Source organism: Cimex lectularius, unplaced genomic scaffold (genome assembly GCF_000648675.2).
Source record: "Cimex lectularius strain Harlan isolate CLEC.00 unplaced genomic scaffold, Clec_2.1 scaffold135, whole genome shotgun sequence".
Lineage (NCBI taxonomy): Eukaryota > Metazoa > Arthropoda > Insecta > Hemiptera > Cimicidae > Cimex > Cimex lectularius.
Window position 1 is genome coordinate 1,161,056 of NW_019392793.1, and position 14,510 is coordinate 1,175,565.

Genomic DNA, 14,510 nt, shown 5'->3' on the forward strand with positions numbered 1-14,510 from the left:
CCGGAACCCCTACCTCACAGTGATGAGTGCTGTGTCAAGCCTAAAAATTTGCGGCCAACGACGCCCCCGTGCCCTCTTATTAATTAAACAAATGCAAAGAACACAACAAATAATTGTTTTAAATAAAATATTTATTATGCATTAACTTTACATTTTGTACAATTTCTTTGTTGCTCGAGTTTTGTAAAGATGGAAGGGAAATGGAATAAAGTTGTCATAACTCCGAATGAGAACTGGTGGATGCTTGTTGCGACTGAGACTGAGACTGGCTTGTAAATGAAGATACATTCATAAAATTTAATGGGTCTTGTGGAGCCTAAACAAAGAAAGAACACAAATTCAGACAAAAACAAATTTGACTGTCAGACATAAACAATAACTGCAATCATTGATTACACTGAGTTTGAAAACAGTATCTAAAGCGTCTAAAAGCAGAGGCCTCAATGTGCAGATTTCCAGTTGTGTCAGGTAATCAATTCCTGCATGGCGGCCTCCGTTTTTCAAGAAAGAATCTGCTGAGGATCGTGCCTTAGAAACTCTAACATCCCACAGATCCTGAAAACAAGGTTAAATAAATTATTTAAACTTTTTTTGCTTTCTGATTTTAGATATACCTTCAGTAATGTCCTAATCTGGTCAGAGTTAGCGATGTCCTCAAGAGCATTAGAGAACAGTAGGTGAGCGATTCCTAGATAATGGTCACTTGGCATTTTTGTGAATACCCTACAAATTTTGAATGAAATATAATTGATAGCTTAGATAATTATTATTATTATTAATTTTTAAGAGCGTTTAACGGCTAAGGTCATTTCACGCCCTAACATCCAAACCTTCTATCTTAGGTTAGCTATATCCCTGAGTGCTATAAAGCTGACTCCAAACATTCACTCATAAACTAATTTATCCTATTGCCATCCAAGCTTTAATTTTTCTTTTTAAAATTCTTAATTTGGAAGGCCAAATGTATGCAAAAATCCCATTTTAAATTACATATAAAATTTATTTCTGTTTCTTTTTTGATTAGAATTGTGAATTTTTGTTCCATAATTTAAACATTTCCCATAGGCTTGTATGGCTAATAATAATAATGGAGTCAGACTAGCAACAGTCTCAGCATGAGTATAGGCTCATCCTTATCCTTTTATTCTTCCATTCAAATATGATACATAAACTAATTCTACATAACAATAATAAGAAACAAAACACAATACACTTCTTTTTTTTTTTTTTTTTTTGAGGGAGCTATTTTTCTTATTTAAATTGCGATTTTAGGCATTGCAGTTCATTACCCCGCAATTTGTATTTCCTTCCATTTCATTTTTCCACTCCGGCAGCCTCAAAAACTTCTGAAAAAAGAAATCTTGCAACTCTCATTCAAACATTAGCAGGCATTCAATGGTATAACAATTTGGGAAAAGGCCTAAATCTCATTATAAATTCCAATAAATTTGAGAAAGCTGAAAAGTGCTCTTCGAAAGAAACACTGGGGACCCAGTAACTCCTGTAAATCACTCGAAAGGTTGAGCCTTTGCCTAAAGGGTTGTAAAGTGGGACAGTCGACCAAAATATGTTTTACTGTCAAAATGACGCGTTCTCCACTTCGCATACATCGAGGACAAGTTGGAAGGTTGTTGCCTATTAAAAGCCTATTATGGATTAGCCTGATGTGACCTATTCGCAACCTAGAGAGAATCACAAGTTCTTTTCTCTCTAGTTCCTCAGTTGGCCATTTATGTACAATTGGCTTAATTTCTTTCATACTATCTCTACAGACATTCCATCTTGCCGCCCACTTTCGTTTGATAATGTTTTTAACATAAACGACTATACTTAGATAATAATTGAAATATAATTAATATTTGAAGTAAAGAGCTCAACACCTTCTAAATGCTGAGTTGGATATTGCATATTGCACCTGTGATATAAAATTTGATTTTAACTTGATTTTCTTAGACCACCAGACATTACAACAACATAAATGTTATGTTAATATTTCTGGTTTCACTTCACTTTTTATTTTAATAACTTTCTTAATCTTGTTTTAAACTTCAGAATTTGACATCAGTGAATTGTAGTTGGTGGTTTAAGAAAAGAGTTAAAATTGCCAGGTCAGGTTCTCAAATCCCTGATTGTAAAAAAATTCTATGTGTAATGGAAACTTCTATTAAAAGATTTCTCTTGAGAACAGTTAAGGGGGAGTTGGAAAGAGCAAGATTCAGGTAGGGTGGCTGAGGTAGAAGCTAGAGTCTTTATTTCACATAAGTTTTGAGAATACTACCGAATGCGTGCAGGGAGTTTGGTTATATTTTGAAAACCTTTCTTCCTTCACTCGAAAGGTGGTCAAGTTTTAGAGAAGTGATATCTCCTGAGGAATGCTTGGCTCTGACTATAAGGTAAGGAATATTTTTTAATTACTTTCTTTTTGTTCATTTTTTATTATTATTTTTTAAATAATCCTTAAAAAAGGAAAGAAATATATAAATTACATTTAATTATTATTTATCAAATTTTTATTTACATTTTCATATACGTTTTTCATAGGAAGTACAATTGAGGACAGCCCACTTCTTCCTCATAACTTGAAGAAGAACACGCCCCCTCATAACATTGATCTGAAAGCAGTGGCGGAATCTCTCCGCTTTCTTCGTCATCTAATACCTGCTGCAGTTGGTTTCTAACAATCAGTTTCCTATTTTCCGGAACCTTCATCATAAAAGGTAGGAGACTCTTCAGACACTGATAACCAGGATTTTGCTTGTGAGCGGAGTTTTCTGATAGCAGTATCAATTTTTGTTTTTCTAATTCAATAAAATGATCTTGTGGTTCATTCAAAAGGCCTTTTGATTCAATCACACACAGAATACAATCCCTTTGAGTGAGCACAAATACTTTGATTGAATCTAAAATTTCTAACATCGTATAAATTCATTTTTTTTACATCCTACATGTATTTGTAAAATTTAAACAATATTTATAAATCCCAGGCCCTGAAGATGATCTCAATAAAGGTCGAAACGTTGGCACGATAAAGAAAATGTTTTTCTAAAACCTACATCACACCAGATCACATCTCATGATCTCAAAATAATTATAATTTTATAATTTTTATGAATCAGAGCTCTTTACATATGTAATTTTATTTATGAATGATTAATTTCATATTGTTTTTGATAATATTATTATTATTATTGTAAAATGATTAAATGAAATTATAACAATAACTTAGAAGATAGATATATGTATTCAGTAATCATAATTGTCCGTAGTAATTATACATTTTATATGAGGTTTTGGTTGAAATGCAAAAAGCAGGATTCAAACCCCACAACCTTTGGCTCTATACGCCGCTGCTCTAACCACTTCAGCTATCGTGTCTTTGGTTCCCCAGGACACTGACTCCACATCTCCGCCTAATTTTCCCTCTTTTTGCCATATTTTCAATATCGAGTAATCAGAATTTGATTCTCAGCATCTTATGAAGTGGCTACGAGAAGCTGTTACCGAAGTACCACTGTAATTATTATATTAAACCATATATAAGGGCGTCAGTGGCCGCAACGATGTAGGCGTTGATACGGTTACATGTAAGGTAAATCCAGCGGCCCTGCATTCAAACCTGACACACTTGCAAATGGGCTTTTTTTTTTCAAAAACACCGGCACTTCAAGAGTTTATATAACCTCTGCTGTTGTGAACCCTTGTAAAAAAAAATAAATAAATAAATTGTATATATTTATTAGTCATAATTGACCGCAATAATTATTTTAATTAATTGTACATTTTATCTGAGGTCTTTGTTGAGATGAAGAAATTAGTGTCAGTAGCCAGAATTTGAACCCACAACCTTTGACTTAATACACCGCTGCTGTAAGACGACCTATAATGACTTCAGTCCCCCGAGACACCAACTACACATCTCCACCTAATTTTCCCTCTTTTTGCCATATTTTCAATATTGTGTAATCAGAATTTGATTCTCAGCGCCTTATGAAGTGGTCACGAGGAGCAGTTGGCGAAGTAAGTACTTCTGTAATTACTACATTAAACCATAAAGGTTAGTAGTCATAATTGACATGCTAATTATTTTAATTAATTATACTTTATATCTGAGTTCTTGATTGAGATGAAAAAGCTCGAAAATTGAAAAAATCGAAAAGGTTGAGATGAGGAGTTGGTTTTAGTGTATATATCCAAATCACGATTGCTCAAGCAGTAGAGGAGCGGCATATTCAGTCAAAGGTCGTGGGTTCGAATCCAGCTTGTGACACTAACTTTTTCATCTCAACCAAAACCTCAGATAAAATGTATAATTAATTAGAAGATAGATTTGTAAACAGGTTCAATGAACATGTCAAGTAAAAAATTGTCATTTTTTATATAAACTCGAAATCTGGTGAAAAAAATGATTGGTTTGTTAAACAAAGTACTGTTGAAAGATAGATTGTTTATTATTATTATTACCTGCTGGTTTTCTCCTCCTCGACTTTGATCTCGAGGACCGCCGGGTCCATCCAATCCGGTAGGACGAGGGTACATTTGTGCCTTTTGCGTAGATTTATCGCGACCCAGATCGGGACGACGCAAGGTACACCGGCCCTAAAGGGCCCGATGTCACCGGAGATCAGGTGGATCACCCGCTGATCGCTGAACTTGGGGATAATCGTGATCTCCTCCTGTTCGGCGAGGTACTCGATCTCTGCGATGTTCATCCTACCTCGGCGCTTACCGATAGACGATAACCTTCGCATGCCGGATCAAATAGGATAAAAATGCGCGGGAGTCCAAGTCGAAAGATCAGAGGATCTACGACATCTCGAATCGATTCGATCTTTTCCTACATTCTGCAATTATTTGAGAAGTCCAATTAATTATTTCTTTTTGTAGTCAAACACGATAAGAAATTTTCTAAGAAATATAACGTTTTATTCTTGTTTTTATTTTATAATTTAGACTTATTTCATAAGTGATAATCAATGGAGAATAGTTTGTTTTACTCTTTCACTTTTTATAATGCCTTTGAATAATTATGTTGAATCGAAAATCGTTAGAAGCGAGTTTTTAGTTTATTTTTGGAATATTCTGCAAGTTCATCCCAAATTCCCAATGATAGCTTGATTCTGCAAAACTTTTCGCCGTTTCAGATTTCTCCAACGGTTGCCACATATGCGGTAGAGTAGAGTTAAGAGTTCCGTCACCTGATCTACCCGGACATCACAGCTGGGATTGGCTCGGCGAGTATCGAGGAAACCATTGATATGAAGATCAGGGCTGTTTAAAAATAAAAGGAAATCAATCCTATTGGTGGGCCTGGTAAATATCACAACCCTGGATTATCGTCCATAATCGACGGTTTTATCGTTTTAACTTTCTTTTCCTATTAGATATGGCAGAAAAGGTAAACATACGTGAAACAACCTAAACAGTCGGACACAGTTGGATTTATTGCTTTGGACGGACTCGGAAATGGCCAGCGTCGTCGACCATACACAGACTTCTTCGGGGACCACGTCCAACCTGATCAACGCCCAAGTCGACCCTTCGCCGACGATCGACTACTCTAGCATCAGGTCCAAGGTGGGTCACGCCATCATCAGAATTATCAGGGTTATAACGTACATTTGCATTTCTTTTATCCAGCTTCAAGTTTTAACTACCACCTTAAAAATTAATTGATTTGTTTTTCGAGGCTTACCTAGAAACTTGTGTTTTGACTCGACACACAAAAAAACTAAAAATCCAGTCCTATTAACATTCAGGATTCATTACATCCATAGATGTAGGGTGTATTTCTTCTAGGAGAATTCATTTCTACCCATGCGCTCCCTGTGTCACACCTTATTTCAACCCATTACCTGACAAACAGAAGTAAGGCTTATTTTGTACAAGCTCTCAAAACATGCTGTTTGTAAGCACATCTCAAAATGAATTTGTATAGAAAAACACAATCCAAATTAGCTTTTCTAATGCATACAATGTCAGCTTTCGTTCAGCGATAGCATTTCCAACAAGGTTGGAGATTTTAGTAACGCTCACACCTGAGCATTGTTCAATCTGCACGGACGTTCATCTCAGCGATTCAAACGTAACATTAGCTGCCCACTGGAGAGATGTGATAGATGATGCAACATGAAGAGATTTTCATTGCTCAATACAACTTTTATCGGTGCAACACTCTTGTGCCCACTGAAGCAATGTGACAAGTACGATGCATGTAGTTGTTTTACGCAGTTGTAATATTTGTGTTTTTTCATCTGTCTTAACTGTTTATTTATTGGGCTTTCAATGTAAAATATCTTTCTGATGATAGCTTCTTTTTTTAAATTATTATTATTTATTCTAATTGTAAATGCTTTTGAAGTTAACAAATGTATTAATTTTAAATTTTCTTTTCAGGCCAGCCTAGTCAGCCCGACCTCTGAACAATTTGACTTACTCCAGAGGAAGCTGAAAGAGAGAGTTGATAATGGAAGAGGAGAGACAATTTTTGAAGTTGGTATAGGAGAAGGTACATTTTCTCTTTCAAAAATACGAGTACAAAATATTCAACCATTAAAATAAAAAAATGTTTTATTATTTATTAATGAATTTAAAAAAAGAAAGAAAACTAGTGGATTCAAAAAATGTTTATAAATTCGCAATGTTTTATTTATTTTTAAGATGGTGGCGAAACAGGTTTAAACCCAGATGAGTATGACGCATCAGTTGCCACCTTGCAATCGTTGGCAGCGACACTTGATGCCGATTGTGTCCTCCTCAGGAACAAGAAGGGTGAGCAGGGGATGACAGGACAATACTTAGTACGACGGAGGGTTGTAGAGCAAGATTTTCTTGAGATAAGGTGAACTTTCAAGATTTTCTAATCGATTTTAATACATACCAATCATGCAGATAAAAAAAATTATCTAGAATTACAAGTAAATCTATTTGTTGCTTTATAATTAAATTATGCTTTAAAATACAATTGGGCAAATATATTATTACTTATTATTAAATTAACAGAGTTGCCGTGGTCGGCAATGTCGATGCTGGAAAATCTACACTATTGGGAGTTTTGACGCATGGCGAGTTGGACAATGGAAGGGGACACGCAAGGCAGAAATTGTTTAGACACAAGCATGAAATGGAATCAGGGAGGACAAGTTCTGTTGGAAATGATATCCTTGGATTTGACAGCATGGGTAATAATTTTACAAACAACAATAAAATAAATTATTATTTAATGTTAAGGTTAAATGTTATTAGGCAATGTGGTTAATAAGCCAGATCATGGCTCTTTGGATTGGGTCAAAATATGTCAGAGATCTTCAAAAGTCATAACTTTCATTGATCTTGCTGGACATGAGCGTTACCTAAAAACAACTGTATTTGGGATGACCGGACACGCTCCAGATTTTGGAATGCTAATGGTATAATTCAACAGTTTTGTTAAAAATTTATTTTCTTTCAATTAAAATTTAAAAATTATGCAGGTCGGTGCTAATGCAGGTATTATCGGGATGACTAAAGAACATCTACGCCTCGCACTTGCCCTTTCGGTACCTGTTTTTGTAGTGGTGACGAAAATTGACATGTGCCCGCCCATGATCCTCCAGGATACCCTGTGGTTACTGTCAAGGGCGCTGAAGTCATCAGGGTGCCGTAAGGTTCCCCTCATGGTCCGTTCTAAAGACGAAGTTGTCATCTCTGCTACAAACTTTGTTTCTGAGAGGTTTGTTTAATTGATAGGCGAATAATAACACGTTAATATACTCGCATTTGTATCTTTTTAGATTATGCCCTATATTTCAAGTTTCAAACGTCAACGGAGAAAACCTTGACCTCCTGAGAATGTTTTTAAACTTGCTAACAACAAGAATGACATGCCAGGAGAACGAACCTGCTGAATTTCAGATAGATGACACTTACTCAGTTCCAGTGAGTCTTGACTAGAAAATTAAAAACAAACAAAAATCAACATCAAATGGTGTTGTCTATTAACACATTCGTTAAGGCTGTCATTTTGTAACGACGCACTAAACCCTTCTCCATACATGGATGTCATTCCAGAATTCCTCTCCTCATCTAGAAAACCCCATATTGAAGCTTGTTTGTAGGGTATTGGTATTTGGGGAAGCGAATCGGTATCAAAGCCTTTAGTATCACTTTGGCAACCTTAAGCCAGGAACACACTTACCCGACGCAAATCCAAAGTCCATTTTTCCATAAGATTGTCTTACCCCCGTGCACATCTGCCCGATGAACATTGCCATGCAACTCTACTCTATGCTCTACTATCCCCACTGTCCAGATTTTCGTTGGGTAGCATCGAGTACAGTTGAAGACAAAAGAACCGGGCACTCATATTCTTGTTTCAAACTACATGTATTATTGTCGTTATATTAATTACAACAAACTTATTTTAATATAAACCAAATTAACCAAGATCAAAAATTCATTAGTTTTATTTATTTTTTTTTTTAATGAATTTTAATGGTTTGGTAGAAAATTGATCAAAACACCTGAATACCATTTTTTGATTTTGATGAATTTAAATAACAATTTATTACATGGTTTTGCTCGTAAAATTTAACTAACAATTTATTTCATTGTTTTGCTCGTACAATTATACCATTTTCGTCGAGTAGCATCAGAACAGGACACTCATATTTTTTGTAGTTTATTTCAAACTAAGTATATGTAATTTTGTCGTTATATTAATTACAACATTCTTGTTTTAATATAAACCAAATTAAACGAGATCAAAAATTCATGAGTTTTTATAAAAATTATTTAATTATGATGGTTAGGCAGAAAATTGATCAAAACACCGGAATAACTATTTAAAACAATTAAATTTAACTAACATTTTATTACATGGTTTTGCTCAAAATAATGCATTAAGAACAAAAGAGGCGTTGCGATTGTGATAAACGCTGTGGACTGTACTTGACTTGGATAGATGTGCACACCCTACCAAAATGTGGCAAGGCGTTGGGTAAGTGTGTTTCCGGCTTTGCTGTGAAAACAGTTTTTTAATTTGACATTTTGGAATTTTTTTACGATTTAAAAAAAAAAGAAATTTTTAAATCAAAATGTTTACTGTACCTCGGGATAGTCTTTACAAATCAGTGCCATAACGGTAAAGTATTTTTCTTCTATTTTTATTTTTTTTAATTATAATTGTGCAAAGTATAAGTATAGACTATGTAAATTTTAAAATATTTAAAAAAATTCTTTATCTCTTGGGTTTGAGTTCTATTTTTTAAGAATAACAGTCCTCTTTTAAAACAGGGTGTTGGGACTGTAGTGTCGGGTACAACGTTAAAAGGAGTTATCAAATTAAATGACACCCTTATGCTTGGGCCTGACCCTCTTGGACATTTTATACCCATTGCCGTAAAAAGTATTCACAGGAAGAGGATGGCAGTTAAGCAAGTGAGCGCCTCTCAGACTGCATCCTTCGCCCTTAAAAAGGTAATCAAAAATAACAAACTTACGATAAAACTGGACGTTGTTCATAAACTGTTTTCAGATAAAAAGATCTCAAATTAGAAAAGGCATGGTCATGGTATCTCCTGCACTAAATCCAACCGCTTGTTGGGAATTTGATGCTGAAATACTGGTGTTACATCATCCTACTACAATTAGTTCGCGTTACCAAGCAATGGGTGGGTTAATCATTAACATTTAATAATTGTGTAACATTGTGATTTGCAATATAACAAAACTGTGTTTGATTGTTCCTCAAACTCCTGGTTTGCCTGTTCTCGCTTTCGTTTTATTTTTCTGTTTGATGTGATTTATTGTATACGATCAAGCTTCAATTTCATTTCAAAGTAGTGTAATTGTTAAGTAGGACCTTCTACTAAGCAGACAATCTCATTCCCAAATGGTGTACGCTTGTGGGAAGTTTGTATCTTATGTACGATAACATTTAATGTTTGATTTTAGTTCATTGCGGAAGTATAAGGCAGACGGCGTCTATTCTCTCTATGTCCAAGGAATGTCTGAGGACGGGTGACAAGGCTGTCGTACACTTTAGATTTATAAAACATCCCGAGTACCTGAAAGCCGGTCAAAGGATGGTGTTTCGAGAGGGTACAACAAAGGCGGTTGGTGATGTCGTACGAGTCATACCCCAAACAGGATCTACAGTGCAACCTATTCGGGGTCACATAAAGCCTAACAAAATGCTTCAGCAGTCTCTGCACAATCAGGTAAATTTACCACTGAAAAAACGCGTTATACAACTTCCATTATTTTCATTATCTCAATTGGACATGTTTGAGTTTTATTATAAATTAATTATTACTTTAAGAAGAAAAGGTTAGTCACTGTTAGGTATTGAACCCACAGCATTCAGATTAGTTTACTCCAAGCTGTACCATTGAGACTTTGAGAATCCAAAAACCCATCTTTGCGAACTCTTTAATTTTATTCTCAACCATTCTGGGATTCGTGACAAATTATTTCGTCCCAGGCCTTGTGACGAGTTATTCAATCTTGTGTTTTTCCCCCATTTTAAGAGCTCTAGCTACACAGCATCTATTGTAGTAAACACCTCAGTAGAAAATGACACATCCGCCTTTCTGTCCTTTTCATCAGCGAACCACACTTATCTCCCCCTTCTGTTCAAATCTGTCTCTTTCAAACTTGTGAAATTGCACAACAATTATTTTTCTGGAAAACCTTTTGGACGCAATAGGTCTCATTGGGAATGAACTACGGTGAAGTCTCGATATTGAAAGCTAGTACCTTGAAAAAATCTCATTAAATCGTATAAAATCGATGAATTTCAGTCCCCTCGGAGTAACATACTGTTTTCCACTTCAATGTCGACAAAACATATTTTAATTTTTATTTTAGCATTGAAATCCCGATTAAAAGTAAGTAAGCATGTTGTTGATGAACAGTTTTTCACAACATATAATTACTAATTAATAGAATAAGAACTATTAACTGAACTGTTTTAATTTTGCGTATGAATTTTTTTTACATTTTACTAAATTCCAGATTACAATGTTGATGTATATTCTTTAGCAAAACACGTATGATAGGCCCATGCTTCACATTGTGCACGAATGTTCCACGCGGCAGTAACATCACTACACAATGAAAAACACTTTTCATTTGAACAATAAAACGGTTCACACTTAGATGCGAAACTTACTGTCTTTGCATTGAATCACTAGGAGGGACCTTGCTCCATGTCACATAACCAGAAAGTTCTATTGTGACCAGTGGTGGGTGTTTCCAAGATTTTGTTTGTAACGCCCGATGCTAATGACTCACATAAAACCACATTGCTTACTGCAATGAATATTGCATATAAAGCATGGAAGAAGCATGAATAAAAACATTGCTTCAAAATAATTCATCTTTATGTAAGGTATTGGTTGAAATGAAAAAGCTAGTGTCACAAGCGGGGATTCGAACCCACGACCTTTGGCTAAATACGTAGCTCTAAGTACATAGCTGCTCTACCACTTGAGCTATCGTGGGTTTGATCCTCTCGGACACCAACTTCCCATCTCAACCTGCCTTTCGAATTTTCCCTCCTTTTGCCATTTTTCAAATGTCATGTACTCAGGATTCGATTCTTGGCAACAAATGAAATGGCTACAGAGAGCTTTTAGTGAAGATTTACTTTGTTTCATGTATTAAATCCATTATATTTCGTGGTCCGATTTACCAAATAACTTCTTTAAATTAATTAATCTTTGTGTAAGGTATTGCTTGAAATGAAAAAGTTAGTGCCACGAGTGAGATTCGAACCCACGGCCTTCAACTAAATACACCTCTGCTTTACCACTTGAGCTATCGTGACTTCTATCCACTCGGACACCAATCTCCCATTTCCTTATTTAGCCAAAGTTCATAGGTTCGAATCCCACTCGTGACACTATAAGTTCGTTTTGCCTAATGTACTGGACTTTAGAAAACAACTGAAATGTACCAATAGATGAATGGCTCGTGATACTAACTTTTTCATTTCAAGCAATAAATACCTTTTACATAAAAATTAATTAATTGAAAAAAGTTATTTGGTCAATCGAACCACAAAATATAATGGATTGCTTCAAAACTTGTGGTGTCCTAAAGAGGATATATCAGCCATGGATGGAAAAAAAAATAAAAAAATATTTTTTCATTTTTACCCTTGATATACCATAAGCTCAATGAATGTGAGCATGTACTTATATAATAATTGTACTTATTCTTCGGCTCCTTGAAGATACGATATATTGGTTTTCAATTGGTCTTCCATGCCTCTAACCATCTACCCTGTTGTCTTTCTGATTTTTTCCCTATTGTCTTCCAAATGCCCCCTCTTACTTTTACAGTTTATGTTTACAGAGATTTTTGGTATTTATTTTGTTATTATGTTTTATAATATACACGCAAAAGTAAATTTTCAACTAAATAGAATTTTGTTCATTTTTCTCTTTCCATTTACTTACCAAAACGAACAATCTGAGAAATGTATGTCAAATTTTTAATGGAATTGATGCACTTCAAAGGAGTAAAAACGATTTGAAGTAAACGCTTTGGATTTCATCACACAATGCAAAATAAAATCAAGCTGGAGTCATGTGGCAGCAGAATGAGAATATAGGCAGGCGGTTGCGTTTAGCATATTAAAATCAGCCCCAAAAATGATAAAAATCATATTAATTTAAAAGTTATAAAAATGCATTTTAGCTTCTTTTTTTTTTTGTGGACCATAATTTCATCACAACTTTTGCAAAAGCCTCTCATCGAGTTTCATATTAGTCGAGGGTTTTAAACAGATTGCTTTGATTTTCAAAACAGGTCAGAGGAGCCAAGGAAGGCAGAGATTCGGAAAACTCCGAAAAACGCGAGAACACACCTACCAGTTGTAGCAGTGGCGGAGGGGGCCATGGTCTCACAAATGGATCTAGGAAAGGAAGGGGCAGGCGAAGAGGTAGAGGGCGGTCCGGGGGTAATAACCCGCTGGTGGAACAGAATCAATAGTACAACCCCCATCGTTTGCAAGCATAAAAACGTATTGAACATAAAAAAGGTATTTTTGAGCACTTATAACCTCTAATTTATTTTTTCCGGTTTATTTATTAAACTTAAGGCAGTGGTTTTATATATATTTTGGGTCACGTCTCCTGTTTCACTTCAAACCTTCCTATTCAATCATTTATATTTTTGAGCTTGTGGTTGTTTATTTTCCATTAACTTGTTGTGAAATAAGGTTAATTTTTCCTTCTTATCTCTCTCTACCAAAAATACTTTTTTATTATCTGTTTCGCTGATGATGCACATACATAAAATTAAACAGTTTATTTCTCTTAAATAAATTTAATTTTTGTAACTGTCATAATGGGGGACCGCGGTAGCCGAGTGGTTAGCGTGGGAGACTCGGCTCATAGACTCCGCGGTCGTGGGTTCAATTCCCACCATCACCTCTGGCCCTTTTTTCACAATAACACCCCCCCCCCCAATATGAACACACATATAAGAATTCGTCACCATGGTTAATATGTATGCATAGATCATAAGGCAAAAAAAACTGTCATAATGACCTCTATATATCAACAGTTCTCGGCTCATAAATTTCTAAGGCTGTCTAACTGAATCGTCTTCTTCATACTCAAAATAAAACATTAATTAATATTTTTGTATGTGAGGTTTTTGGTTGAAATTAAAATTAAAAACCTTACATAGAAATATTAATTAATCGAAAGAAGTAATTTGGTCAATAGACCACTAAATATAATGGATTTAATAAAACATTAAATTAAATTGTAATTGATTATCTTATCTCCTAAAATAAACACATTTTTATAATTCATTTCTTCATACAAGCATGAGTGGTAAATTTAAATTCAATTTACTGGCAAGAATAAAAAATAGTTTGGAAGAAAACAAATGCTTTTAAGGAAAATGATATTTTTGAAATTACTTTTTGATGTCTGTAGAGTAGTCAACTTAAGCTAGTTATATATGAGACAATTTTAGTTTATTCAATTCAGTTGCCTGGTTGACTCTCAACTAGTTAATTCCTGGGCCCAAATGTTATTTGGGTTCATGAAAAAATTCCAAACCTGAAGATACGGTGTAAAGGACGAATGCTGAGTAGCGTCTTTTGAGTTGATTCAACTGGTGTGGACGAGAACGTTACAGCAAATGTGCTTGCTGACCCGCCTAGGCAGACAAATTTACTGCGTTTGAAGGGGTTCAAAGTATTTTCCACTTTCCCGTCTGTTCAACTAGTTGAATCAACTAACCTCCTCATGTGAAAGAGGCCTTAATTTCCTGCATTTCTAGGCTGTTTTGGTCTGCCAGTCCAAGATGATGAAGTATAGATTGTTGATACGTTTATAACAATCCCTAACTTAAATCTCTATAAAAATTAGAAAAGTTATTTTAATTGATTTTTGCATAATTTTGGATTTTACAATTTACCAGGAATGAAATTATTCCACTTCTATCCATTTAGCAAGGGTTAATTACTTAACAAGAGTAATATTTTTTTAAAACTCACTAGTTTTTGTGGT

At 34.9% G+C, this 14,510-nt stretch overlaps 2 protein-coding genes across 2 annotated transcripts; one reads left to right on the plus strand and one right to left on the minus strand.

Annotated features, from left to right (window-relative positions):
- Nucleotides 1–112: 112 nt before the first annotated feature.
- Nucleotides 113–5,055, minus strand: LOC106663665 (DNA replication complex GINS protein PSF2). The gene is made up of 4 exons (XM_014388673.2): nucleotides 4,462–5,055; nucleotides 615–723; nucleotides 397–555; nucleotides 113–316 (listed from the first exon to the last, which is right to left on the minus strand). The coding sequence occupies exons 1-4, from the start codon at nucleotides 4,746–4,748 to the stop codon at nucleotides 215–217; spliced, it is 657 nt and encodes a 218-aa protein (XP_014244159.1). The 5' UTR covers nucleotides 4,749–5,055; the 3' UTR covers nucleotides 113–214.
- A 94-nt stretch (nucleotides 5,056–5,149) lies between these two features.
- On the plus strand, nucleotides 5,150–13,027 carry LOC106663664 (GTP-binding protein 1). Its single transcript, XM_024227895.1, has 12 exons — nucleotides 5,150–5,310; nucleotides 5,382–5,574; nucleotides 6,394–6,505; nucleotides 6,658–6,838; nucleotides 7,000–7,178; nucleotides 7,243–7,406; nucleotides 7,470–7,708; nucleotides 7,770–7,914; nucleotides 9,271–9,453; nucleotides 9,512–9,647; nucleotides 9,931–10,196; nucleotides 12,793–13,027. The coding sequence occupies exons 2-12, from the start codon at nucleotides 5,464–5,466 to the stop codon at nucleotides 12,973–12,975; spliced, it is 1,899 nt and encodes a 632-aa protein (XP_024083663.1). The 5' UTR covers nucleotides 5,150–5,310; nucleotides 5,382–5,463; the 3' UTR covers nucleotides 12,976–13,027.
- Nucleotides 13,028–14,510: the final 1,483 nt, after the last annotated feature.